General features: G+C 39.3%; 1 protein-coding gene across 5 annotated transcripts in view; it reads left to right on the forward strand.

Moving 5' to 3' along the window:
• Window positions 1-697: 697 nt before the first annotated feature.
• COL14A1 (collagen type XIV alpha 1 chain) overlaps window positions 698-27,683 on the forward strand; it is a 210,828-nt gene continuing 183,842 nt past the window's right edge. For 2 of the 5 annotated variants that reach the window (XM_078441833.1, XM_078441829.1), the window contains exons 1-4: window positions 799-997; window positions 17,110-17,232; window positions 22,869-22,985; window positions 26,319-26,462. In XM_078441833.1, the coding sequence (XP_078297959.1) occupies window positions 17,145-17,232; window positions 22,869-22,985; window positions 26,319-26,462 (349 nt within the window). In that variant the 5' untranslated portion in view covers window positions 799-997; window positions 17,110-17,144. The other 3 variants (XM_078441830.1, XM_078441832.1, XM_078441831.1) reach the window with 3 other exon arrangements.

The following is a 27,683-nucleotide window of genomic DNA, read 5'->3' on the forward strand; positions in this document are numbered from 1 at the left end:
GGGTGACTGCGCAGCCCCAGTCCCTTGACACTGGACACGGGGTCTTCATATCTCAGGGTAGAGACCCTCACAGGGTGGCCTGCATGCATCAGAACCACCAGGGCGTTTGAGAAATGCAGAGTCCCGGCCTCAGCTCAGACCTGTTGAAACAGGATCTTTGCGAGTGGGAATCGGGAAGTTGCAGCTGTGGACACTGCCGACATTCGTCCTCATAAGCCTACAAAAACATCCATTTCAACACCCTCAGATGATTCTCCTGCACGTCACAATTTGAACGTCGCTGCGTTGGCAGCCCCCGGTTCGGACAAGGAAGCGAGAAGAGGGGAGGAAGGGTACCTTCCGCGCTCAGTGGGTGCGCGCTCCCAAGCTCAAAGTCCTTGACGCGGGAAGACAAGCCGGGTTTGGGGGACGGGTAGAGGGCGCACAGTAGCTGAGTCCTGGAGGGGGTGCCACACCTCGCAAAGCGGCCGCAGGGCCTGGCTCAGCAGCCCCACACTAGCCACGGTCCGAGGGGGCTCACGACACCCGGCTGCGGCGCGCACCTGGGGCTGCAGCCAGGTCAGGGGCGGCGCAGGGGAGGCGCGCGGGCGGGCTCCTTTAGTGGGGAGGGGGTGGGGAGAGGAGGAGGAGATAAGGTAGGGGGCGTTTGAGACTTAGGCCTGCCTCCCACCTCCCCAACCTCCGCCCCCGCGGCCACCTTCCGCTCTATAATTGGCCGCCCGTTGGCCTTCCTTTCCTCTTATCTGATCCTGGGCGCCTGGCAGGAGGGAAGCGCCGGAGAGGAGGTAGCTCCGGGTTGCCGAGTGGGAGCTGGAGTGGGAGAGGGGGAGAGGGAGTAGGGAAGAGGGAAAGGGAGAGCGAGAGGCTAATTAAAAGGGGCACAAGGCGGGAAGCGAGTGAGAGGAGAGCGCCCCCAAGAACCAGCTCTCGGCGGAACTTGGATCCTACCTAGGCATCGAGAGGTCCCCAACCTGGGCTAGAACATTCCCCTGCACAGGTCAGTTCTAATGTTTCTCTGCCCTACTTCGGGTCGGCCTTGAAAAATCTATTCGTGAGGAAGGAAAAGTGGAGAGAGAGGGTGAGCCACCTGCAGACGCAGCGCAATTCCATGGACCTTATCAGAGCGGGCTCCCCGGATGGCCGGGGACCTCTGGGGTGGGATGGGCTGGTGCACCCAGATGCCTCCTAGCGGGGTTCGCTGGGCAGGGAGTTTGGAGGTGCTACGTGCTGCGAATGCAAAGCCAGTGTGATGCCTTGTGTTGTTCCCGGGAACTTTGCCCTGTACGTGGGTGCCTTGAGCGCGCGGCGGCAAGAAGAGGTTTTGGCTTGGAGACACAGGCAATTCCAGCATTTCCAAGTGGAAGCGGCTTAGTCAAGGCGACAGTCTGGTGAGAAAGGGGTTTAGGAATTTGTCTTGGAGGGCTGTATATAAATAGCACGGTCTTTTTATTTAGATTGTATTTGGGGGCTCTTGGAAGAACAGTCGATGGAGGTCATGGGAGACCAAATTTACCCAGCCACAGATCAGCGCTGGGGTCAGGCGCTAGACGCAAAGAGGAGCAAAAAGAGCGCATAGATGGAGGACGTTGGGGGTAGCTGCTCTTCTGTGTCTGCGCCAGGAAACCCGGATGCTGCGGGCTTTTTTCTCGCAGGCGGTTGCGGCTTTGACACGCACCGCCAGGCTGTGGTGTCGGAGGGTCTTCTCCGCCCTGGCTTTTCCGCCCCTCATCTCCTCCAGGTTTATCCCTCTGCACCCCTTCCTGCTTGAAGCCTAAGGGTACGCACGCTGCGCCCGGGCAGGGATGCATCCAGGAGAGCTGGGCTTTGGCGTGCAGCGCGCACCGGCAGGGCAGGGTTAGGGAAGGGCCGGGAGGAACCAGCGTGGGGCCACAGGAGTGCCTTCTGTCCTAGGCGAGTCTGGACGCCGCCCGCAAGTCCAGGACTAGAGGCCCTCGGACTGTGGTAGTGGGTTCTTGGGTCCTCTGTGTGAAGCACGCCCTGTGGCACACGAGCTCAGGGTTGACTGGGGGTCTCCCTTCCTACGTAGGCCCAGGCTTTGCACTTGTCTTTAGGGAAGATGCCCAAATGGAGCCCGTGTGCAGCTCTCACCGGGGGCCAGGATTTCCCCTCTGAAAATTGCTTCTGGAGCTGCTACTGAAAGCCTCATTCCCTCTGGAAGTTTTGGACTCCCTTTTGGAAGTTTTAGAGAGTCTGCTGGGCAGAGGCTGAAGGGGGAGGAACAGGGAGAGGGAGGAACAGAGAAAGTGGCAAAAATGCAAACAGATGTTCCTGAAACTCCCCTTTAAAGACTTTGGGGCCCCTCACCTAGGAAGGGCTTAGGAGGGCGCTTCCTGGTTTCAGCCTGTGATAAAGGGGTTGTATGCAAATCCAGCAAACAGACTCGTGCTGGGTGCCATGAGGAAAATTGGTGTTCTGTTTCTGATCAGGTGGTCCAGTTGTGCACACAGAGAACTCACTGGTAAATTTAGAATGAGTGAATGAAGGAGTGACTGAATGAAGGGATAACATTTGGACTTTTGCTTATTCCAAAAGAGCAACTTGGATGGATTTGCTCTGAATCTGGCCCTGATGGCTTGGTTACTGTAATAGGCTTCAGGATTTTTTTTTTTTAAACAGCTTTATTGAGATATAATTCTTATACTATACAAGTATACAATTCCATGGTTTTTATATTCAGAGAGTATATTCACAGAGTGGTGCAGCCATCCCCACAATCAATTTTAGAACATTTTTACCATACTTATCATATTCCATACTTAGCAGTAACTTCCCATTTCTTCTCAATCTGACCATCCCCCACCCCTCAGCCCCTGGCAACCACTGACCTATACTTTCTGTTGACATTTCATGTAAATGGAGGCACACGATATGCACGTGGTCCTTGTGACTGGCTTCTTTCACCTGGCAAAATGTTTTCAAGGTTTATCCATGTACAATATACACACTCACTAAACACTGGGCACCTCCTTCTGCCTGGAGAGCCCTGTGCCAGGATGGACCTGAGCCTCCACTGCAGCCCTGGCCTCCTGGGGGTCCCTTTGGAAGGACGGGAGCCACACTGGTGAGGCCTCTCAGTAAATCCCCGAGAAGTCTTTCTTGGAACCCATCAGAATTCCTGGAACAACTTTGGGCAGGTCCCAGGCTTCAGGATTGATGGGAGGAGCCCTTTGGCCCTTTTCCTGCTGCTAACGGTCCAGCTGAGGATTTCGGAGAACTCTTGGGGCCTTCCACGTGCGCGTCTTGGTTTTCCAGATCAGCCAGGGCTGCCTGAAGAATGGGCTGAGCAAAGTGGTATGACTTAAGGGGCACTAGGTCAAGCCCCAGCCCACACACCAAAAAAAAAAAAAAAAAAAAAAAAAAAAAAATTCCTTGGGGTGTGTGCCCTTTGGCTCTTAAATACTTCCTAATGTCACCTAGTAAAGCACAAAAATCTTTTGCCTGTTTTAAGCTGACAGACAATTTTAGCAGTTATGTGACTCCAGAGCCACATTTGCCGTCATTTTTATCCAAACTCAGCCAGATGACTGCCGTTTTCCTGGCCTGTTGTGTGTAACCCAAGATTCCTTTAAAGGACAAAGGCCTTCCTGAATTGCTGCAGGCTGAGGTGGTATTATTTGAGTACCGCTGAGCTAACAAATTATCTGAGATGAGGACAGTTTATGTAGAACAAGGTTGTTGTTAAATGAGACACTAGATGGTGCCCCCAGGGTACAGAGGAGACAGCTGGAGTCCGGGGTGGGGAGTCGAGAGCTTAAAGGAAAATGACAAAAACAAACTTCCTCCTTGGCAGTTTTGCCCTTGATAGTGCTGGGTGTCGGGAAAACAATCTCTTCTTGCTTCTTCTAGAACTAAATACAAAGTGGCAGGGATCCAGTTACTCTTCTGTATACAATTAAGCCTTGAGTGGAGACCAACCTGTTCCAGCGGAGGTGGTGAGTGTGTGTGTGTGTGTGTGTGTGTGTGTGTGTGTGTGAGAGAGAGAGAGAGAGAGAGAGAGAGAGAGTGTACTGGCATTTTTTTTTTGAATACCTATTGAATACCTGCCTTTTTGTCTTTCAGAAACACATTTAAGTCTCTCAAATACTTGCAGAAGTAAATATTATTCTTCTTTTAGAGTTCACATCACTGAGCTCCCAGAATAGAACTACCTTGCCTGGGGTCACAAAACAGACACACGGTTAAGAAAAGTCTGTATAAGATTTGAATGGGGATGCCTGGGTGGCTCAGCTCGTTGAGTGTCAGACTCTTGATTTTGCCTAGGGTCATATTCCTAAGGTTGTGGGATTGAGCCCTGCATGGGGCTTCATGCTGGGCATGGGTCCTGTTTGAGATTCGCTGTCTCTCTGTCTCTCTCTCCCTTTCCCTCTCCCCTGTCCCTGGCTTGCTCTCTGTCTCCGTCTCTCTCTCTCAATCTCTAAAAATTACAAAAAAAAAAAAAAAGATTTGAACCCAGATCCCACTGGATATATTCTCCATCAGCTTCTTTGATGGGGTTGGGGAGGGGTGTGTGAATGACATGGACGGTGTCAACTGAGGCCATACAATCTCGTAGCTGAAACAGGGGATGGAACTTGCTCCTTTGTGCCCCTGTCCATGTTTCTTAACCTCTCTGAGCTTTATTTTCCTCACCTAGAAAACAGGGATAACAATAGCCACACTGGAGGGTCAAGATCTATGATCCAGTACAGAGCCTGAAAGACAAAAATGGCTGCTCTCATCCCTTACTCTCCCTTCTTCCCACTTTCCCCCTTCTCTCTTTCTCTTCTCCATTTTTGAGAGGGTGGTGACTAGAAAGGCCATGGGAATTTCTGAGAGTTGAGGTTCTAAGTCAGGACTTGGAGACTAGACTCCCCATTTCTTCAAGGTGATTTTTTTAATCTATGCTCTTGGCGAACTTAGCCGTCAGTGGGCCTTTGTTGGATCCATCCAGGCAGGTGTCTCTAACTTTCAATTTTAGGGAGCAGCGCTTGGTCTCTTTCTTCCCAGAAATTACCTGGATTGTTTATGAAAATTGATCTAGAGGGAGGCTGGGCTTTGCTGAGTCCATCGATTGTCTTAGGATGTGTCTATAACTAGGGGCACTAAGGGGACACTATTAGACAACTGTCTGTTCCTTCCTGGGTGGCTCTCCGTCTGTTTTTATAGACAGATTGATAATCTACATTGAAATGAATTGATACCTAAAAAGAGTTTACTGCAGGTTTTTGGCTTCCATTCTTCCTCTACTTCCCTGAGCTGCCTCCTGCCATGTACCAAAATTGTGCCAACCATTCAAAATACAATACGTGTTAGTAGGTAGAAATGCAAATAACCAATTACAGTACAGTGTTAGGTGCTTCAGAGTGCAATATAAAGATTACTACCATAGGAACCATGGTGGAGCATGTGACCCACACCTGGGAGATCAGGGAAGCCTTCCTAAAGGATGAGATACCTACACTGAGATGTGCAGCTACCCTTTATACTGCTTAGAGTATAGAGTTTAGTTAAAGACAACCCCCATTTCTTTGACCAAGGAGTTATGTCAGTCCTTAAAAAAAGAAGGAGGTAAAAAGAAAGAGCCAGCTCATGGATCATTCCTGAATCAAGGAGCTGTCACTCTAATTTGTCATGCTTTGGGGATGGCTGTGCCTTCTATCCTGTAGAACTTACACCACCTAGTTTAAGATTGAGTGGTCTTCTGAGGTCAATTTGCAGTCAAGTCCCTTGCATTTGAGTCATTCACAGGACTGCTATTAATCTACATAGGATCTTTCTATGAATTAGAAAAAGGTGGTCTCTCTGGGCATACCCATGCCATTGGAAGAAGAAAATAGTACCCTTTCCTCTGAATAACACAGCTTTGCATTCAACTCGGAAAGCAGAGTGCCAGTTTCAAGCATCGCTCACTCTCAGCCAAGTGCAAATTGTACAGTGCATCAACTGTAACCTATACACATCAGCCCTGATCATTCAGTCATCTATTATTCAATCAATCAACACTTATTCATGACCTATTATGCACTTTGAACTTTTTTATTATGGGCTAAGCTGCCATCTAGATGTCTTATAGTATCTAAAACCCAGAAGGTAAAAATAGTTACCAAGGCTCTGTGGTTTGCTGGAGAGTTACGGTGGACAGAGGGGCAGATGCAATCCGTTGGGAGGTCTGCAGTGAGGGATATAAGCCAGTGCCAGGCAAATTATAGTCTGCTGATTGGTGTCTATCCACAAACTGTTACTTCTGCCTGCTGAGATAAAACTACCAGGATGTAAATCAAATATGTCAGTAAGCAAACTGTTAGTTCAGCAGAGATTTTTTTTTTTTTTCATAGCAAAGCTTTCTTGAAGAAGAAAGCAAACCAATGCATTGATTTACATTTTGGCATAATTTCCTTATCTCATAGTTCATAGACTGAACTATTTTGAGGTTATTTTGAGGACTACCAATCTAGGCAACACTGGCCCATATTTGGCCAGGAAGGTGATCTTGGATCCTTTCTGTCTCTCTCTCTTTTTTTTAATGTTTATTTACTTTTGAGAGAGAGGGAGAGAGAGCGAGCAGGGGAGGGGCAGAAAGAGAGGGAGACACAGAATCTGAAGTAGGCTCCAGGCTCCGAGCTGTCAGCACAGAGCCCAATGTGGGGCTTGAAATCATGAACTGGGAGATGATTACCTGAACTGAAGTCGGATGCTTAACCCACTGAGCCAATCAGGCATCCCCTTTTTGTCTTTATACTATGTATGAGTGTGTGTGTGTGTGTGTGTGTGTGTGTGTGTGTGTGTGTATGTGTATGTAGAAGTACTGCCTTTTTTCTTTTTTTGAGTGCCTGCCTTTTTGTCTTTCAGAAACACATTTAAGTCTCTCAAATACTTGCAGAAGTCAATATTATTCTTTTAGAGTTCAGATTGCTGAGCTCCCAGGACAGAAACTACCTTGCCTGGGGTCACAAAACCAGCAAGTGACAGACACACCATTAAGAAAAGTCTGTATAAGATTTGAACATGGGGCAGTATGTACTATCTTCCTCTTTCCCTTGTTTTTTTCTGTATTTTTACTACCTTCTCATCTTGTCTTTATAATTTTTCCTCTCCTCCCTGTTTCCTTATTTCTAGCTTACTGCTTCTTTTCCTTCTACTTTGATGTTGTGAATTTGATACAGTTTTTTTTAATTTTTTTTTTGTAATTTAAGAAGCAAAGTGAGAGGAGCCCAAATGTTTAAGTAATGAAAATAGAAAACAATCACAAAATTACAGGAATTTATAAGAATTGAATACTAATTACAATTATTGTATGTCGATAAATTAGAAAACAAGGATGAAATGGATTACTTTTAAGCAAAGTACAAATTAGTAAAACATCCTAGGTTTATAGAAATTATAAATAAGACAACAGGCATAAAAAATTTGAAAAAGTTGTTAAAAAGTAGCCTCCCCCTTGGGGCACCCGGGTGGCTCAGTCAGTTGAGCATCTGACTTCAGCCCAGGTCATGATCTCACAGTTCGTGAGTTCGAGCCCCGTGTCGGGCTCTGTGCTGACAGCTCAGAGCCTGGAGCCTGCTTCAGATTCTGTGTCTCCCTCTCTCTCTGCCCCATCCCCACTCATGCTCTGTCTCTCTCTCTCTCTCTCTGTCTTAAAAATAAATAAAACATTAAAAACAATTAAAAGAAAAAAGTAGCCTCCCCCAAATGCCAAAGTTCCATGATTTTGTAATTAAATGGTTAACAAAAATGTACAAGAAATCAATAATACCAATACTGTTATAACTGTTCCAAAGGACCATTTACAGGAAGAAAGGAAAAATCAAAATTAAATTTATGAAATCAGAAAAATAATGCTGATATACACACTTGACACAGCATAAAAAGAAAGCTACAAACTAATCCCACTTATTAATATTAGTGCATTTATTCATATGAAAATTTTATTAGCAAATTTTATCAAAGAATAATCTGCCTCTCTATTGTCATTGCAGTTGCTTTTATAGTAAGGCTTGTTATCAGGAATTATGAGTCATCTGACTGTTCTCCTTTTCAAAGATTGTTTTGATTGTTCTAAGTCCTTTGCATTTCCCTGCAAATTTTTTGAATCAATTAGTTAATTTCTATAAAAAATGACCTGAAATTTTGATTAAACTTGCTTTGAACATATAGATTAATTTGAAGACATTTTAACAATTGGGTTTTCAATCCATGAACATAGTATACTGGGTTTTTCAATCCATGAGCATAGTATACTACTCGATGTATTTAAGCCTTTTTAAATTTCTCTCAGGAATTCAGTTTTGTATTTTTATAGTTTTTACATCAAAGAGTGTAGAGCATACCATGTCTTAATTGATTTTTAAGTATTTTGTGTTTTTTGATGTTATCATATATGGAATTTTAAAAACTATTTTCTTTTCCATTTGTTTGTTGCTATGAGAATATGATTAATTTTCACCTATTGATCTGTGTTCTGCAGACTTCCTAAATTTACTTATTAGTTCAAGTAGGTCTTTTTTTTCTTTGATATGTTCTTTAGGGTTTTCTGTGCAAAAAATCATGTTGGTTTTAAATAAAGATACTTTTACTTTTGCCTTCCCATTCTTTCTGCCTTTTCTTTTCTTTTCTTTCTTTTTTTTTTTTTCCCACCTTATTGCCCTGGTTAAGACCTCTAGTACAATGTGGAATGAAATGGTAAACATGTTACAATGCTGACATCCATTTCCTTTTTTTTTTTTTTTTTAATTTTTTTTTTAACGTTTATTTATTTTTGAGACAGAGAGAGACAGAGCATGAATGGGGGAGGGTCAGAGAGAGGGAGACACAGAATCTGAAACAGGCTCCAGGCTCTGAGCTGTCAGCACAGAGCCTGACGCGGGGCTCGAACTCACGGACCATGAGATCATGACCCGAGCTGAAGTCGGCCGCTTAACCGACTGAGCCACCCAGGCGCCCCTCCTTTTTTTTTTTTTTTGTTTCATTCAGAAGGAAATTTTTTTAATTTCTTTTTTCAATTAATTTCTTTTTTATTTTACATCCAAGTTAGTATATAATGCAACAATGATTTCAGGAGTAGATTCCTTAATGCCCCTTACCCATTTAGCCCATCCCCCCTCCCACAACCCCTCGAGCAACCCTGTTTGTTCTCTATATTTAAGAGTCTCTTATGTTTTGTCCCCCTCCCTGTTTTTATATTATTTTTGCTTCTCTTCCCTTATGTTCATCTGTTTTGTATCTTAAAGTCCTCATATGAGTGAAGTCATATGATATTTGTCTTTCTCTGACTAATTTTGATTAGCATAATACCCTCTAGTTCCATCCACGTAGCTGCAAATGGCAAGATTTCATTCTTTTTGATTGCTGAGTAATACTCCATTGTGTGTGTGTGTGTGTGTGTGTGTGTGTGTGTGTGTGTGTATACAAAAGTATATATATACTTTTTGATTAAAAATATATATATTGGGGTGCATGTGACCCTTCGAAACAACACACCTGTATCCCTTGGATAAATACCTAGTAGTGCAATTGCTGGGTCATAGGGTAGTTCTAGTTTTACTTTTTTGAGGAAACTCCCTACTGTTTTCCAGAGTGGCTTCACCAGTTTGCATTGCCATCCATTTCCTATTCTTGATCTTAGGAGAAAAGCATTCAATATTTCTCCATTATATATGATTTTTTTTTCATAGATGCCCTTTGTCAGATTAATAAAGTTCCCCTCTATTAGTTTGCTAGGTTTCTTTTAAATCATGAATGGGTAGTGAATTTTCTCAAGTGTTTTCTCTGTTTCTATTGAGAGGATATGTATATTTATTTATATATTGTCTAACATGCTGAGTGATATTGATTTTAAAATATTAAACTAGTCATAACATTTCTAGAATATACCCTATTTGGTAATGATTTATATATATATTGGTGAATGGATTTTTGTATCTATGTTCATGAAGGACATCATGTAATTTAATTTTTTTGTAATGACATCGGTTTTTGATAAAAAGATGCTAGTTCACCTCTGTTTTCTGAAAAGGTTGTGGAATTGATATTATATCTCCCTTAAATATTTGATAGAATTCACTAGTGAAACCATCTCTAACTTTGCTTAACATATGTATACATATATATACATATATATTCATAAAAAGAAAAAATATGTATATATTTGAGTATAATTGACACACAATGTTACATTAGTCTCAGATTTACAACAGGTGTGATTCAACAAGTTTATACATTATACATTATATTATGTTATGTTATGTTCACCACAAGTGTAGCCACCATCTGTCCTGATACATTACTATTATAATGTCAGACATATTCTTTATGCTGTGTCTTTTATTCTCATGACCTATTCATTCCATAACCACAAGCCTGTATATCTCACTCCCCTTCACCCATTTTGCCCAATTCTCATTCCCCTCGCCTCTGGCAACCATTAGATTGTGAATATTTTTAATAACAAATTTAATCTCTATAATACATATAGGGCTGTTTGGATTTTCTGTTTCTTCATGTGTCTGTTTTAGCAAGTTCAGTGTTTCAAAGATTTTTTCCAATTAAACTAAATTCTTGGATTTACTGGCATAAAGTTATTAATGTTTTTCCTTTTTATCACTTGTTGGTTTGTGAAATATGTAGTGATATAATTTCTTTTATTCCTGGTATTGTTAGTTGTGTTCCCTATCTTTGTTTCTTGACCACTCTTTCTTAAGATCTTTCAAGTTTATTAATATTTCAGAGAAGCAAATTTTGGCTTTGTTAATTTTCATTAATACCAGTTTATGTAGTTCCTTGGTTTGTACTCTTTATTAATCCCTTTCTTCAATTTAATTTGGATTTAATTTGCTCTTCTTTTCCTGGCTTTTTTAGGTAGAACATTAGATCATTGATTTTAAATGTTTTTTCTTTTTTGTGTAAATATTTTAACTTAGAGATTTCTCTCTAATCCCTCAACTGCATTCCACAGATGTTCATGTGTTGTCTTTTTATTTTTATTGGCTTCCAAATATTTTTAATTTCCATTGTGGTTTCTTCTTTGACCTATGGATTAATTAGAAACATGTTCAATCTCTAGATACTTTGAATTTTTAAAGATATTGTAATATTTTTGATTAAAATTTTTTTTTTAAAATGTTTATTTACTTTTGAGAGAAAGAGACAGGCAGAATGTGAGTGGGGGTGGGCAGAGAGCCAGGGAGACACAGAATCCGAAGCAGGCTCCAGGCTCTGAGCTGTCAGCACAAAGCCCAATGCAGGACTTGAACTTGTGAACCATGAAATCATGACCTGAGCTGAAGTTAGACACTTAACCAGCTGAGCCACCCAGGTGCCCCTGATATTGTTGACTTGTAATTTAATTCTGTTACTGTCGGAAACCATACTCTGTAAACTTTCAAGCTTTTGAAATTTTTTGAATCCCATTTTATTGCCCAGTATATGGCCCGTTTTATAAAACTTTCTGTGTACACTTAAAAAAAAGAAGTACATTCTGCAGTTGTTGGATGTACTGATCATTAAAGATTAATTTGTTGATAGAGTTATTCACATCTGCTGTGTTGTTATTGATATTTTGTCTAGTTTTTCAGTCAGTTTCTGAGAGGAGTGTTAACATCTCTAATTTTGCTTATTATTCCTTTCTTTAGTTTATCATATTTTGCTTCATGTATTTTGAAGCTCTACTATTAAATGCACACACATTTATGATGGCTAAGTTTTCTTGATTACTTGACTCTTTATCATTCCGAAGTATCTAGGATTTGAGGAGAGTTTTTATGCTGATTTTATTTCTCCTCATTGTGGCACACTTGTCTCTGACATGTCCCTTCTCAATTTGCAGTTTCTAGAGTTCCTGAACTCTTTTTGCCCTTTGATACTTTAAGACTATGGCTTTCCACTTGATTTCTGGTCACCATGCCATGCGCAATGGGGAGTTCACTGGGGGCAGGGGTGGGGGGTGGGAAAGGCTAATCACCAAGCTAATAGCACCAAAGCTAGGTCTTCTTGATTCCTAACTTAGAGTTTTCTACTATGTCATGGTGCTCACAGATAAGAGTAATAATCACTAACTTCCTCTGGGGCTTAAGTCAACCTCATTAGCCAATCCTGGAAACTTCTTTGGTTATTCTGGATGTGAGGAGGGTGGTATTTTCACTGCAGAGAAGAAATAAAGAATGCTAAACGATGTTAACACACTGGACCAAAGCAATAGATCTAAAAACTATAGACCTGTTTTTAGTCTTTGCTTTTTTATCTGCAAATCTGTATGACCTAGATCATCAGTTGACTATAAAATTCTCCTTTTATAAAGTGAACATTAAAGTATAAACAGTAGAGGGTTGGAGAAAGCATCTTAGAGGTCATTTTGTCCAGTTCCCTTTCCCTTCTATAGTATCTCTTATAGGCTACTGCCTCAGAACTTCTAGTAAAAGAGAAGACCCAGTTCTAAGTTAGAGAATTTTTACATCTAAATCCACATCTCTTTGGGTTGGTTCATTGATTCAACTTCGATTTGCAGAAGTTGCACAAAATAGCTTGTTTGATTTTCAATAACATGAAATCTCTTCAAGTATTTGAAGACATTCATCATATGCCTCTGATTCTTATTTTTCCTAGGCTTAAAACATGCTTCAACATCCCCATTTTTTTTCACATCCTCATTTCTTTTAAATCTTTGCATGAACTTGTCAACTAGAACTGCTAAGTCTTTTTTTTTTTAAGTCTATGAGTTGCTCTTAAGTCAAATTTTTCACATGCTCGTATGGTTGATGATTTTCAATCTATATTGAGCTGTCATGTAGGAAATGATAAAACATGGATAGGAGCATATTTTGAAAAGTTTAAAGCAGTTCACTCATGCGAATAATTGTGTCTCTGTCATTACCTGGGTCTTCGGTTTTTACCTAAGCCTTTTGCCAAGTTAGTCCTACAACCGTAACATGATGGGATAGATAAAGACATCCTGCATTTCCTTCCTCCTTTAGTGTTTACTCCAGTAGCAAAATTTATTGATTGTATCATTCCCTTGTCCTTCATGTTCTTAGAATGTGTTGCTAACTTGGAACTAGTTAGAACTTTCTGAGAGCTACCTTTGTTCTAAATACATTATCTGCATTATCTCAATCACTGTATCAGATAGATGCTAATTTGCACATTTTGTATGAAGAAACCAAGTCAGAGTGGTTACACCAGTTAGCCAAGGACCCCTAACAAATTATTGGCAGAATTGTCTTCCTAACTCCCAGTTTTCTATTTATATTACCACTTTGTGCTAAGTCTTTCTTCTATTTCATACTTACTTTTATTAAGCTTTGCAATGTATTTACTCGTGATCTTTCTTTTCAATAAAATTGTGAGATCGCTGAGGGCAGGGATTGTATAGTATAAAGTTTTGTATTTTCCTTAGTAGCAAGTAGAGAGCTTTGGTTATATAGTGGGACTCTCAACAAGAGATTGTTGGAATGGAAATCTCAATACTACAAATAACAAACTCTCTCAAGACCAAATGCCAGATAGCTAGCAAAGATTTTGTTGAAGTTCATGGTTTGTTTGTTTGGGTTTTTTTTGTAAGTCAGCACTGATTGAAGAGAACATTATGCAAGATTGGAAGGTACATGTGTGTGTAAGTCTGTACAAGTGTTTGTGTGTATGTATGTTTGTGTGTGTATCAGTGGTTTACAAAAACTTTAGAATAAATATTTTAAGGAATTTTGATAAAACTGGCTGTACTCAGGGCCTTTGCTCCTTATTAATCTCAACTATACAAATGAGATTAAATAAAACAGAACACATGAAGTAGAAGGGCAAATTAGCCCTAATTGGGATAGTTTTAAATTATGGACCACAAAATTGTGACAGTGTTTTGAGACAACTTATACTAAACATTATCAACTTTCCCAGAATTGGGTGTATACCTTCTGAACTTAGAACTAAGTACCCATTTTTAATATGATGTTTTTAAACCAACAAAATAAAACGAATGAACAAACAAAACAAAACAAAAAAAAAAAACCAAGGCAGAGTTATTTGTGTTGGGCAGGATTTTGGGCAAAGTTTCAACAAATTAGGCTTTGACATTTTGGTAAATGTTAAAGTGTCTCATGGCACTTTAATAGGAATTGGGATTCTTCTTGCCCCTATTTTACTGTCCAAAAATTTGGAGACTTGGCAGAAAACCTTGGGAAAACTAAAATTCCACTTCTCTCAATATGGTATTACTCATCCTAATTTAAAGTAAACAACAAAAAGGAAGATTTAAAGATAAGCTATGGCACAATTTTTTCCATCTAAACAATACTGTTTGTTTTTAAATTACCAAGAGTAGGGTAGAATAGTTGATTGGTTAATTAATTAATTAAAATTAAATTTTGTGAAATGCAAATTAATTTTTGCTTCAAAACACCTGGACACAGGACTTGTGTTTTGAAGAGAACAGAGAAAGTCTTTTGGCTTATGGTTTGTAAAAGGATCGTTTTCTCCTATGTTAAAATCCTATCATGTGGTATCTAACCAAAAGTCCCCTGATCTTAAAATGTATGCCAGAAACACAAATGTGGCCTATTTCCTTACCTTTCTTCCCCTTGCCTGCTTCTGGTTGAAACCTACAGTTATAATGTTGGGGTACAAAATCTTAGAATATTTTGTTTGAGTTAAGAGGGTGATTCTGCTGGTATGGTTTTTTGGGGGCTGTACAGGACAGCTGTCTGGGTGACTGGCAGATTTACTGATTTCTTGGTTGTGTTAGGGCTGAAGCCCACTCCCATATCTTTTGAAATCCTCTGTATTCATGCCTTCTGTCTACATAAGTGCCACTCATATCTCTTTGGATAATCCATCTAATCTTATTCTTGCCTTTGTAGAGTGAGGGTTCTATATATGCCCCAAGGTCTTTGCTCCTTTAATGTATCAAAATTTGCTCACTGTTTATTCAATTTCCTTTGTGTTCTGACAAATGGTTGGTTTACTAATCTGTGGTGAATCAACCCATGCTAAAATGCTAAATATATATATAATAAATACATATATTAGTCACTTAATGTGTTGCTTATTCTTTTAGAATAGGCACTTAATGTATTGCTTTCCATTTGGAATTTTAAGGAGCTTCCAGTATGTTAATATTTCAGTCCAAGGAAATATTCTTTGAAAAAAATTTTTTTAATGTTTATTTTTGAGAGAGAGAGAGAGAGAGAGAGAGAGAGAGAGAAACACACAGAATCCGAAGCAGGCTCCAGGCTCTGAGCTGTCAGCACAGAGCTCAATGCAGGGCTCGAACCTATGAACCGCGAGATCGTGACCTGAACCGAAGTTGGACGCTTAACCGACTGAGCCACCCAGGTGCCCCAAAGAAATATTCTTTTGTAATTAGTATTTTGGAACTATGGTAGGATGATAGGAGAAGATATTTTTTGGGTCTCTAGGCACAATTGAGCACATTTTTAAATTTTTATTACAGGATCTTAGCTTGTTTATTTACATGAATATCAAAGCTTACAGATTTCCCTTTTATTGGCAACATAAAAGAGTTGTACACAAGACTATCATTGGGTATTATACAAAAAGTACTTGCCCCCCAATTTGTTTTTGAATGATTGCCTGAGGGAAATACAATTTATTCCTCTGAATATACACTGTATTACTCTGGAATTACACCAGAATCTCAGAGGTTTAAATGCATTAGTCCTATTGCTTTCTCTGTTCATAGACTTTTAGGCTTTACTACGTTCACTGAAATAACTCTTCAGTTAAAAAGGAAGTTGAAGCTTATATGATGTGGCCAAAGCATATTCAGAGGAAAATTAATGGCCTCAAATAAAGAATAATATCACATTAAGATTTGACAAAAAACAAAATCACAAAGAAAAACAAAAAGCAAATAAAACAATAAGAAGAGAAAAGCGAAAAGAAGCAATTCCTGATGATACGCGCAGAAATAAATCAGAAAACAAAACATAGCATTGATGAGTAAACAAAACAAAACAAAACAAAAACTTGTTCTCAAAAAAACCCCCCGCAAAGTGGATAAATATATAGATTCTCTATTCTGGAGGGAGAAGAGAAGTCAGAAACACACCCTTGAATACTGATAAGGGAGCAAGAACCAAGAAAGATAAGGTTTAAGCTGAGAGATCACACAATTTTGCTAATAAATTGTGTAATTAAATATGTTCTAAATATCACAATGGACATACTAAAAACATTATTTGCTATTTATCTGAAATTTGCCTGAGATCTTTTGTGAGACAATATTGGAGAATGAATGAATGAATATATGAATGAAAAAATGCCCTAGCTAGAAGAAAACTTTTCAGATGTCTTTTTATCCTTTGAGGAAATTTCTTGGAATTTCTCCTTTGTAGTGGCTTATAAAATAATTATGGTCAACAATTTGTAGACTGCGCTCGTAGATTGACCAGTCACTCTTGCTTCTTCTCTCTTCACACTTCTTCTTTCCCTCCCTCCCTCCTTTCTTCCTTACGTACCTTCTTCTGCCCCTTTTCATTTCTCTTTTTCTTAGAGTTTTTCTTTCATTGATTTCCTCGTGAAAAAGAAAACCTTGGAAGAGTTTTTAGATTTACACGTAGGACAAAAAAAGTTAAAAGAAAAGGTGAAAGGATTACAGATTTTTCAGCCCAGTGAAATAAAGGCAGAACAGTGATTTAGTATTAGCACAAAGTGGTTTTTCAAATTCTCTTTAATTACCAGAAGAAAGGTCCTATATATCTTTACTTTGTAGGCAAATAGAAGGACTTTTGACTTTATGTGAAAAATCCTGGAGGAACACATTCCTGTCAAGGAAATTGTGATTGTCTCATTTATAATGCTCATTTCACATAAACTTTTGGAATTTAACCATTTGGAAAATTCACTGTGCAATTTATGCCTCACAAGAGTTACAAAGTACTTCCTGAACTTCTTTCCCAAATCTTTCAGATCATTCTCTCCATTTACAGCATCTTCTCAAAAGGTTTTCTTTTATCAGTTCATATTTCAGAGTGAAGTATACGGTGCCCGGGAGAATGAATTACTTCCTGACATTACTAATCCGTGTTGGGTGGTTGGTCGGTATTAGAGGACGCATATACATTATTTTCAGGCTTCTCAAAACATTCCTGTGTTCTCTATTTCCAGGATTGCTGCATCTCATGTGAAAAGCAGAGGATAAAATGAAGATTTTTCAGTGCGACATGCAATACCGGTTGTTTCCAGCTTTTCTGGCAATTGCTTATTTTTGTACCATTGTCCAGGGTCAAGGTAACGCAAAACTTTAAGATAATCGTTAGGGCTGGGACTCGAGCTGCACTGGTTCCGATTATTATTTTTTATCTTACCTACCCTAATAGGGTTTCACTGGTTCTACTGTGTTTCTAGGCAGGGTCATATGTTGGCTTTTACTCAGTTTTACCAACTGTTTGCCTTGTAGAAATGGGCCGCACAACTTTGATGACGGTTAAGACCTCACCAGTGGCTGAGCATAGTCATTTTGTGGTGGTTTGTTGAATAGCTCGTTCTTCACATGCTTCTGAAAAGGCTGTGCAGATTTAATTGGCAGAAGCCAAATTTGCATGCTACCAAATCAGTTCCATTAATGGGGAGCTATAATGTGTGTATGTAGGTACCTGAGTCACGCCTCGTCTCTTAAATAGAAGGTCTACAAAATATTTCTACCACTTGATACCTGGTCCTTATTTTGTTCCTTTCTTTAAAAATTGAGCACACAATGTACAGTTTCCTAAGAGTCTGACAGAAACTGCTGATACACCATTTTAAGCATTTCCGGCTATTTCTAGCTTCGTTTTCATTGAACTTCATTTTTGAAATCTACTGTTTGTATTACTGGGATCTGCACCTTTATTTTTGGTTTCGACTCATTTTTCTAAAGTATGTTAAGAGTGGGTAAACTACCACTCATGGGCCAAATAACAGAAGACTGCTTGCTTTTGTCATTAACGTTTTATTGGAATGCAGCTATCTGTTTACATATGTCTGTGGCTGCTTCACATTGAGAACTTGAGTAGTTGTGACAGAAACTGTATAGCCCCCAAGGCCTAAAATATTTATTATCTGGCCTTTTGCAGAAGAAGTGTGCTAACCTCCGGAGTAAGCGCGCAACGCGTATAAATGAGCAAAACTACCTTACTGGGTAAACACGATAATCTTGCAGAAACAGAAATGTTGGTACAGAAATCGTCATTCATCAGCTTAGCAAGGAAATGTAAATGAGATAAAGAAAGTTGTTTTAGGAGTGTTTATGTCTAATGCTTGGAATTTACAGTCGGAGAAAAGTCAAATGTTAAGAACCACCACACCCTGCTTCCTTAAAGTGAGGCGTGCTTGTTTGCAAAGGCATGGAACGTGACCCTTGGCAGGCTCGAACAGTGTTCAAACACTGAGCAAAAGACCGTATTTCTGACTACTTCATGCAACACACAGGGAACAGTTAGACAAATTCTGCTTACCCTGTTTACATTAATGTAAGAACACTTTCCGCAGTGGTACTAGAAATCTCAGGTAACTCACCATCGAAACTGTGGGATACAAGCACAGGTCCTTAGGAACAAAGAGCAGGCAAATCACAAAGCCCTTCAGAGCCACTATCTTAGTCTAACCTAATTCAGAAATGGTCGTTGGTGGAGTAACTGATCGCACAGAGACCCTTCTGGGGTGCTTTCAGGGATGCCGTCAGACAGATAACTCACAATGTAAGTTCTGTGTGTGGGGTGGGGCTGTAGCAAAAGACAAAGCTGGAAAGGTAGATTGGAGCCAAATTGTGGAGGATTTTAAACAGCTCTGATTTTAGCAATATCGCTGCTACTCATATTTGTGACCCATAGTGGCTTGGGGAATAAGAATTAAGTAGGAGAGACCATTGGAAGATTATACTAACGTGTCTGGGAAGTAGAGGTTGAGGGTCTGAGCCAGGTGGGGGAACAGAGAGAAGAGCGTGAATCCAAGAACCATTTCAGAGGTAGAAGAGAGAAGACTTCCTTCCTGATTAGATATGGAGGGAGGTGTAAAAGGGAAATATCAAAGAGGACTGTAAGGCTTTTTGCTCAGTAGACGGGACCTTTAATTTCAACTCACATGTTATTATTGCTTCTGTACCTTTGTGTCATAATTGCTTGTTTACCTATACTTCAGTACTTCTCTTATTGGTGTCTATATCTCTGATGCAGACCAATGCCTCAGTCATAGTAGACATTTGTTGAAGACATTAATAAAAGAATAGGGGTGACTGGGTAGCTCATTCGGTCAAGCGTCCGACTCTTGATTTCAGCTCAGGTCATGATCTCACGGTTCATGGATTGGCCCCGCGTCAGGTTCTGTGCTGACAGGGCAGAACCTGCTTGGGATTCTCTCTTTCCCTCTCTCTCTACCTCTCTCTGCCTCTCTCTCTCTCAATATTAAAAGAAAAAAAAACTTGAAAAAGAATAAATGATGAAGCAAGTTTAATCTGAAGATGATATCAGTCTCAGACACATATGTGGAGCTTCCACTGTTTGTGGAACATCCAGGACAAGATGTCTGGTGGGTAGTGGGTGGTCTGGAGCTTAGGTGAAAGGGATGAGACGGGATATATCTGAACTGTTTTGTGCTTGGAGGTTATCTGATGGGGACCTTTGAGGTCTCAGAGGTGAATTGAAAAGGCATGGTCCAGTGGAGAAACTTTCTAGAAGGAAGATGGTGGGCACCTGCTGGAGGAAATCCCAGTAAGAAAAGACTTCAGATGTCATTGGCTTCTTTGGCTTTTAGGAAAGTATGTGAGATGTTTGAGAAACTGAATCTTATTTCTATCTACCATGACACCATTTATTTATGTGATTGATTTTGAGCAGAGAATAAATAATTGGAGTTGCTTAAAAAAATTTACTTTAAGTTTTATCTGTTTGAAAGGGAGAGAGAGTGTAATTATCACTGGAAGTTAAGTGTACGTATAGAAGGACCTCCTTTGGGCTGCAGAAAGAAAAAGCATGGGTCTGGCATTAAAGATCCACAACTTTTTGTTCCATGAGACATTTATTTGTGCACTGGGTTTACAATGATTCTATCAGTCTTGCTACCCTTGCTCTGGCACAAGTCCCAGTGTCTTCCATACAGAGAAAAAGGAGCTAATTTTGAAGTTTGATACTATGACCTCATGCCTTCTTCTTTCTTAACTAGCATTTTTTCTGTTCACTGTTTTTCCCCGATAGGCAAAAACCTAAAGGAAGTGTGAACTCTGTGTCTACCCAAGATTTTCTTTTAATGATTGAGAGAGTATTTTTGCGTATATAGGCAATAGGTGCGGTCTGTTGATCAAAGAAAATGGTGGTATTGCTTTTTGCTAGCAGTTGTAATGGGACTGTAGTCATCCGCATCATTTATAAATTGTTTACAAAGTTGAACGTGGACGGATATTGTTGTTGCAGTTGCTTCACATTGTATTTCTTTGAGCAGTTCAAAGGAAGCCAGTGCCCTCTGGGTCTGGAGCACCCTCTGTATTTTCTGGGCATGGAATCAGAGCATGGCCATTGTTATCCTAATCACTTTCTCCTGGAGGTTCAGAAGGCTGTGGCTGTTGACTAAAAAAATGTGTCAGGCTATAAACTCAGACCACATTTGAAGAACAGTAGCCTGGCCAGAGAATGCTGTAAAGATTTCTAATCTTTAACCTAGGAATCCTGGGTTGACTTATTTGCCCTTCTTGAGAAGTCTGCACACCTGGGGTACCAACAGAATGGGTTGATCCTCTTGCAACTGCCTAGACCTGAGGCCCTCATCCTATTTACTGTACTTTTTCACTTGACGATTCCCAGGCATGTCAGCTGTCTTTCACCAGGGCGTTCAGGCAGAACTCTTTCATGAGCTTGGCCCATGATGTCTAGCAGCCCACTGGCAAGATTTGGTGGAGACACTTGATATATTGTTTAAAATGGTTTAATTCTTATTTTAAATTTTCTTCCATAAGTAATAAGAGCCTACCTACGAATACATTATTCTCCCCAAGTTCCAGACTGAGCAAAATAGTAATAGTTTTTCTGTTCATCCAAATGTTATGTTCAGCTATCTTCCTCTTGAATTGCAGTGTAGTTGTTCTTATGATAAATCCATATTATCCCATAAACCAGAGAAATGTAAACTCTTCCATTCATGTCAAATTGAGAATGGTAAGCTAATGTTTTTGTTTTGTATGGCTAGCATTCTCTGCTAAGAGGTAGTAAAGGACAACAGGAAGAGAATAATTATTCTTTTTTAAAAAATTTTAATGGTTTTATTTATTTTCAAGAGAGAGACAGAGCATGAGTGGGGCAGGGGCAGAGAGAGAAGGAGACACAGAATCTGAAACAGGCTCCAGGCTCTGAGCTGTCAGCACAGAGCCCGATGTAGGGCTTGAACTCGTGAACCGTGAGATCATGATCTGAGCTGAAGTTGGACACTTAACCAACTGAGCCACCCAGGCACCCCAGAGAATAACTATTCTTGATTGTGTCCTTCACTGCTCATTGATTTTGAATGAGTGGATAGTTTGTAGAGAGGTAAATCACTCATTCACCTAGCTCAATAAAGGGTGCCTTCTTAATATGGCTCTTCTGCCAAAGAAACAGAGCATTTTGCTTGGGGTCAGAGCTTGTCATTCACCAGTATGTAAACTTGGACACATCTCTAGCTTCTCTTTGGTTCCTTTATACATAAAGTTGGGATAGCTGTGTATTTTTTGTGAGAATCCAGTGAGCTTTTGAGATCACCCATTAGCTGAAGTAAGGGCAAGAGGAGCAAACATTTACTGACCACCTATTATAATACATTGTATCCATTAGCCTATTGTCTATTGCCATCTGTGTTGTGCAGAAAGTATTGCTGTCACCTTTTCTAAAAATAAGGCTTTGGAAGAAACAATCACTTACTCAAGGTTCTTTATCTAATAAGTGACAGAACTAGAATCAAATTTGTGTCCAAACTCCATGTCATGCTACATCCCTGTGAAAGAGAATGTTTATTTCCTCCCCCTCTGTGTTTTCTCAAGTGAGAAAGAAAAGCAGGGCATAAAAATGGGTAGTAAGTGCTAACTTTTCTGTTACACATTAACTTTTCTTTTTTGACAAACTAATTTCGATATTATATCATTAAAATCTTCTTCTTAAAGGATTTCTTTTGAAATTCTGGGACACTGATAGTAGGGTTCCAAAAACATGTTTTGAAGTTTGAATGACATACGTAAAAAGTAATATAGACGTACCCATTGTGTGAACTATCAGAAAAGATTAAATATACTGGGATGATTCATGACCATGTGCTATGGGTCTTGCCAAAAGATACAAATCAGCCAAATTTCAAGAATGGATCAAAGTTTATAAAACATAATTATCTTTTATTGGTCTTTTTTATTTTGGTCCCTTTTAATCTCTTTCTCAGATGTTTTTAAATGAAGATCTTATTACTCTAATATGTCCGTGATAGCCTTTTTAAATGACCTTATCATAAAATATATTGGATTACGAAAGTAAAAAACCTGAAGGCATGAAACAGGCCCCAGGAGAGTAGATTATAAAAGCTCACATGTTCCAAGTAGGGACACACACACACACACACAATGTTTGTAACATAATGAACACATTTTGCAAGATTGCCTTCAGTTTAAAGTGGACCAGATTATTAAATTTTAACCCTAAGTCACAGTTTTTTGTCATAAGGTCAATACTATTTGACAAATGCTTATCTCTTAAGAAACAGATACTCTTGGGTTTGTATCATTGTGCAAACTGATCAATTCATTAATGGGGTTATAGAAAGAGCATATTTTGAGGTTGATGAAGTCATATATTTTGATTTCATTACTTTGACTCTTCAGTTTAACTAATGGAAACTTAAATGTTTCAATACTTAAGCAATTTTTTGTTTTTCTTTCTCAGTGGCTCCACCCACAAGGTTACGATATAATGTATTATCTCAGGACAGTATACAGATTTCATGGAAGGCTCCAAGGGGAAAATTTGGTGGATACAAACTTCTTGTGACTCCAGCTTCAGGTAAAATAGGGCTGTTTGTATTTTGTGGAGTATTAGCAGCTTTTTACACATAGATAACTAAAAATGTGAAATACTGAGTGTTGCTTTAAAATCATTTGTAAGAGGGTTTTTTGAAAGTTTTCTTTTTAATTTAATATTTGAACTTGAAATCTCACCCTCTAATCAAGGAAACAATGTTCCTAAAGTCTAAAGAGTCACTATTGAGCTCACCATAATTCTCCGCAGGAGAAGTTTCCAGATTAAAATCTTCAACACTTCTGTTTTGACATAGGATGAATATTTTTGGTGTGTTGACACTTAAAAAAAAATCCAATACATCTGGAAGGCTGACGGTTGTGACCAGCTGAGTAAATTATGATTCATTAACTTGATAGTATATTATTCAGCAATTACACATTAAAATTATAAAAACTAAGTATACATTATAAAAATAAGTGATAAGTTAAAACAGGAAAGACAAAAGTTAAATTTATTGATCATGAAGATAAAGGAGTTATGTAAATTTTTATACATCAAATTTTGGTTGACTTTTTTCTTCTATTTTATGTTTTTACTGTACACATCTGATCAACTAAAATAATACAGAGTATGTGGAGGAATCTCCACTGCCACATGGTGGTCATGGAGACAAAGAAGGGATCAAGAAAACAGACTGCTTGCTTTTAGAACTTGGTTCTGTGGGGCGTAAGATGTCATGTGGGCGTTATTCAGTCTCTCAGTTCCTCAGTTTCTTCTTACACAAGATGCACAAACAGCATTAGTACTCACCTCATGGAGTTGTTGTAAGGCTTGGAACTCAAAATGTGCTCTGGGAATCAGCAGCGGAAGCATCAGTTGAGAGCAAATGCAGACTATTGGTCCCTACCCCCCACTTACTGAACTGGCATCTAATTTTTACCAAGACTCACAGAGGATTCCTATGCGTATTAAATTTGGGAAACACTTGTTGTAAGGACTAAATTAATTTATAAATGCCAAGCACTTAAAAGAGTGACTGCCAAATAGTAGGAGCTCAATCATATTCACCCATGATTGATTTAAAGATGATCTTGAGTACGTCTCTCAGACCTCAGTTCCTTTCCTAGGATACATTTTCACATAGTACATAACAAATATTTCATATAACACATCTGTATAATATATATTTACATAAGTATAATTTTTCCTCTCTATTGGTGATAAAGAGATTTATAAGAACCTGGACTCCTTGCTGTTAGACACCTTTCTGCAACTCATTTAATGAGGTCAACAGATGCTCTGTTGTTCATAGTTGTGGACATTTTACCCAGTGGTGGATTTAAAACAAGCAGATGAAACACCTGGTTTCTTGCTCGGCCACTACTAAAAAAGAACCTTCTTCTACTAACAAATATTACCCATAGGCTCCTTAGAATGATTCTTGGTTCAGTGTTACCGATGCCAACTTTTCCCATGGTGGCCCACAGAAGTGATTCACTTGCAGAAAACAGTATTTCATTCTCAAGCCTGGTTCAGAATTTTCATTTTGAAGCATGGCCCACTTTTGAAATAACTTTGACTTCTGAAAATGCAGTTTACATTCTAAAATAAGTCATCATGGGAAATTCAAGTTAAAGAGATTCTTAAACATCATGACTTTAAAGGTCAAAATACAAGTTTCCAATTTGCGGTACCTCTGAGAATTCCCCATATTGGATCTTGAAAGGTTATTCTTTTTTTGTTTTTTGTTTCCTTCAGGTTATCAGTGTTTTAACTACCTGATTAATTGCTGATAATACTAAACTATTGAGTACCTCACGTAGGTGTCATAAAGGAATCAGGGAGTCTTGGAAGTGACTTGTGTAGCTTTGGAACCAAAGCTCAGCCAGATCTTTCAATCCCCTCCACCACAACATACCCACAAAGCAGACCTCCAGCTCTTGCTTAAACACCTCCAGAGACAAACTAAAAATCGAGAATGAAAGCAAATGATTTCTTCATGAATACTCGTTACATTTTTTCCAGTGACCCCATGTCCTTGCTGCCGTGACCCAAGCCAATAACACAGTGTCGACACTCTGATATCTCCTTGATAAAACATAAACAGAGTAAATAAAGAGAGTAATAAATGCGTCTAGACACAAAATGTAGACATTTGAACACTGCAAGAGATGTTCCAAGTATTGTTTATATCAGTCTTTCCCAAAGCATGGTCCATGGTAATCTGAAAGATGCTACAGCTCTTATACAACCTAATGGTTTAATGGTCAAATAAAGTTAAGAACTCCTGTCTTAAAAGAGTTTAAAGCTTTTTTATTGCAAGATTCTCAAGGCCTTTAGTAAAATAATACACCCTATGCCTCTCAGAGTGGGGCTCTAATACAAAGTATCCTAAGACACTTTTTTTTTTTTTTTTTAGTGATGCACACATTAGGAAAGATTTATTTGTAAGTATTTGTAGGAGATGAGTTTTAAACAATAGAACTTTGTGAAATCAGTTTAACATCTCCGACATAAATGCATTTAAAGAAATGGGTTTTGGCAAGAGAAAGGTTTCAGATTTCAGACATAACATAATTAATTTTATGAGAATATGATTAAAATTTATTATAATCTGTGTTATGTTTAATTCATTCAGCAAATTTCAGATCCTTTTTGCTATTAGTGTTAGTGAGGCAGAGGTTTTAAATTTCTCCTTTCTCAGACTTAGTAATTGCTATTAGAAATCAGAAAAGAAAGCTATCTTTGGAATTTTGCATGAAAGTTGAATATTTAATCAACAGTATTTCCAAGAAAGCCTTAGATGTTAGTCTAATTTGATGGAGAGATCATGGAGGTTTGAAATCTTTTCATGAACCAAGCTAACTTTTAAGTAGCCAGGCAATGATTGGTTCCATCAACATCCTGAGCCGGTTATGCTCAGATTTGAGATAATTAAATTGCTAGTGCTTCAGGGATGCTCTGACTCAGTTTAGAGAGACTATAGCAAAAATTCCACTGTAGACAATGACATTCAGTCTGCCCATACCTTTCCCTGCACTTTTAAGTGGAATTCTTTCCTTGAAGAATATATCTGATGGGAAGGGCTTACTGTCTTCTGATCCTGTACTATGACTTTCCCTAGCATATAAAAGCAATAATGCATTGTGATGAATGATTTTTCTGAATGTGTTTTGTCCTATTTAGACAACTGTTTAAGTTATACAAAGAGTAGAGCTAAGAATGAGAAGGAACAATATATTAAAGTTAAGTGCAATGTACATATGCACCATCGTATATATTTTTAAATGTCTTGATTGCTTGATTAATAAATTTTCTTAATGTATACAGTTAACCTGTTTCTTAGTACTGATTTATCTTTCTGTTTTATTATAGGTGGAAAAACCAATCAATTGAATCTCCAGAACACTGCAACTAAAGCAATTATTCAAGGTCTTATGCCAGACCAGAATTATTCGGTTCAAATTATTGCATACAATAAAGACAAAGAAAGCAAGCCAGCCCAAGGCCAATTCAGAAGTACGTATTTACAGTTCTGAAAGTGTCAGCATGGGACTCTGTTCAGCTCTGAGTTTGCCTATAGTAAACATTGTGCTAGGTTAAAATTGGATTGTTTCGATTTGAGGAGATCTTGAAAAGCATTTAGTACAATCTTCCATGAGTTCCTGTCACTGATGCACCTCTGCTTCTCCCTTTACCCATTTCACTGCATGCCTACTTAAATCCGTTAATTTTTACTTTTTTTTAAAGTTACATCACACTTTTTTTTTTAATGTTTGTTTATTTTTGAGAGAGAGAGAGAGAGCACGAGCAGGAGAGGGGCAGAGAGAGAGGGAGACACAGAATCCAAAGCAGGCTCCAGGCTCTGAGCTGTCAGCACAGAGCCCGATGTGGGGCTTGAACCCACGAACCACGAGATCGTGACCTAAGCCAAAGTCAGATGCTTAAGCAGCTGAACCACCCAGGTGCCCCTAATTTTTACTTTTCAAATGCTCCTCCGAACACTGTTCCCTGAACCTTACCCAGACAACTCATCTACCCAGTACGTAGCAGGTGCTCAATAAATACTTACTGAGTGACTCAACAGATGATGCCTGTACCTTCTTTATAGTATCCCTAGCAAATGCCAGTCCAGCCCCTATGTAAACAGTCTATACAATAAGGAATTTAACTTTTTCTAATAATTAATCAGCTGATTTTTATCATTGGCCTGTTACGTGCCAAGTCCTATGACAAACAGACTTGTGAATATGGTAAGTATTGGCTAGAGACATACATTCAGGGCTCTGTGAAGGGAGGTGATCTCTCCGCCCCAACAATGGGCTAGGATGAGAATGGACGGGGGATGGCTTCGTATTTGAGACAGTTCTCAAATAGTAAGTTGGGCAGACAGGGAAAGGCAGGGCCTGCAGGGATATTCTAAGCAGGAGAGAAAGCGCCGAGGTAGCCCAGTCCGTATCTGCATTAGAAAGCCTTTCCTTATACTGAGTTTAAAAGTTGTTCATACAGACAGTGATTCTTTCAGGAAGATGCTCATTCATTCATTCATTCATTCACTATTTTTTTCATTTACCAAATATATACTGCATGACTACTAAGTGTCAGGCCCTATTTTAGGCACTGGGAACATGGCAGATCCCTTCCCCTGTGACCTTATATTCTCATGATCAGAGACCACAGCAACTCCCTCTTCCTGGGAGGGGCCGTTTAAATGTGGACGGGAAAGTTTTGTGTATCGTG

The sequence above is a fragment of the Panthera onca genome, chromosome F2, assembly GCF_046562875.1.
Source record: "Panthera onca isolate mPanOnc1 chromosome F2, mPanOnc1 haplotype 2, whole genome shotgun sequence".
Lineage (NCBI taxonomy): Eukaryota > Metazoa > Chordata > Mammalia > Carnivora > Felidae > Panthera > Panthera onca.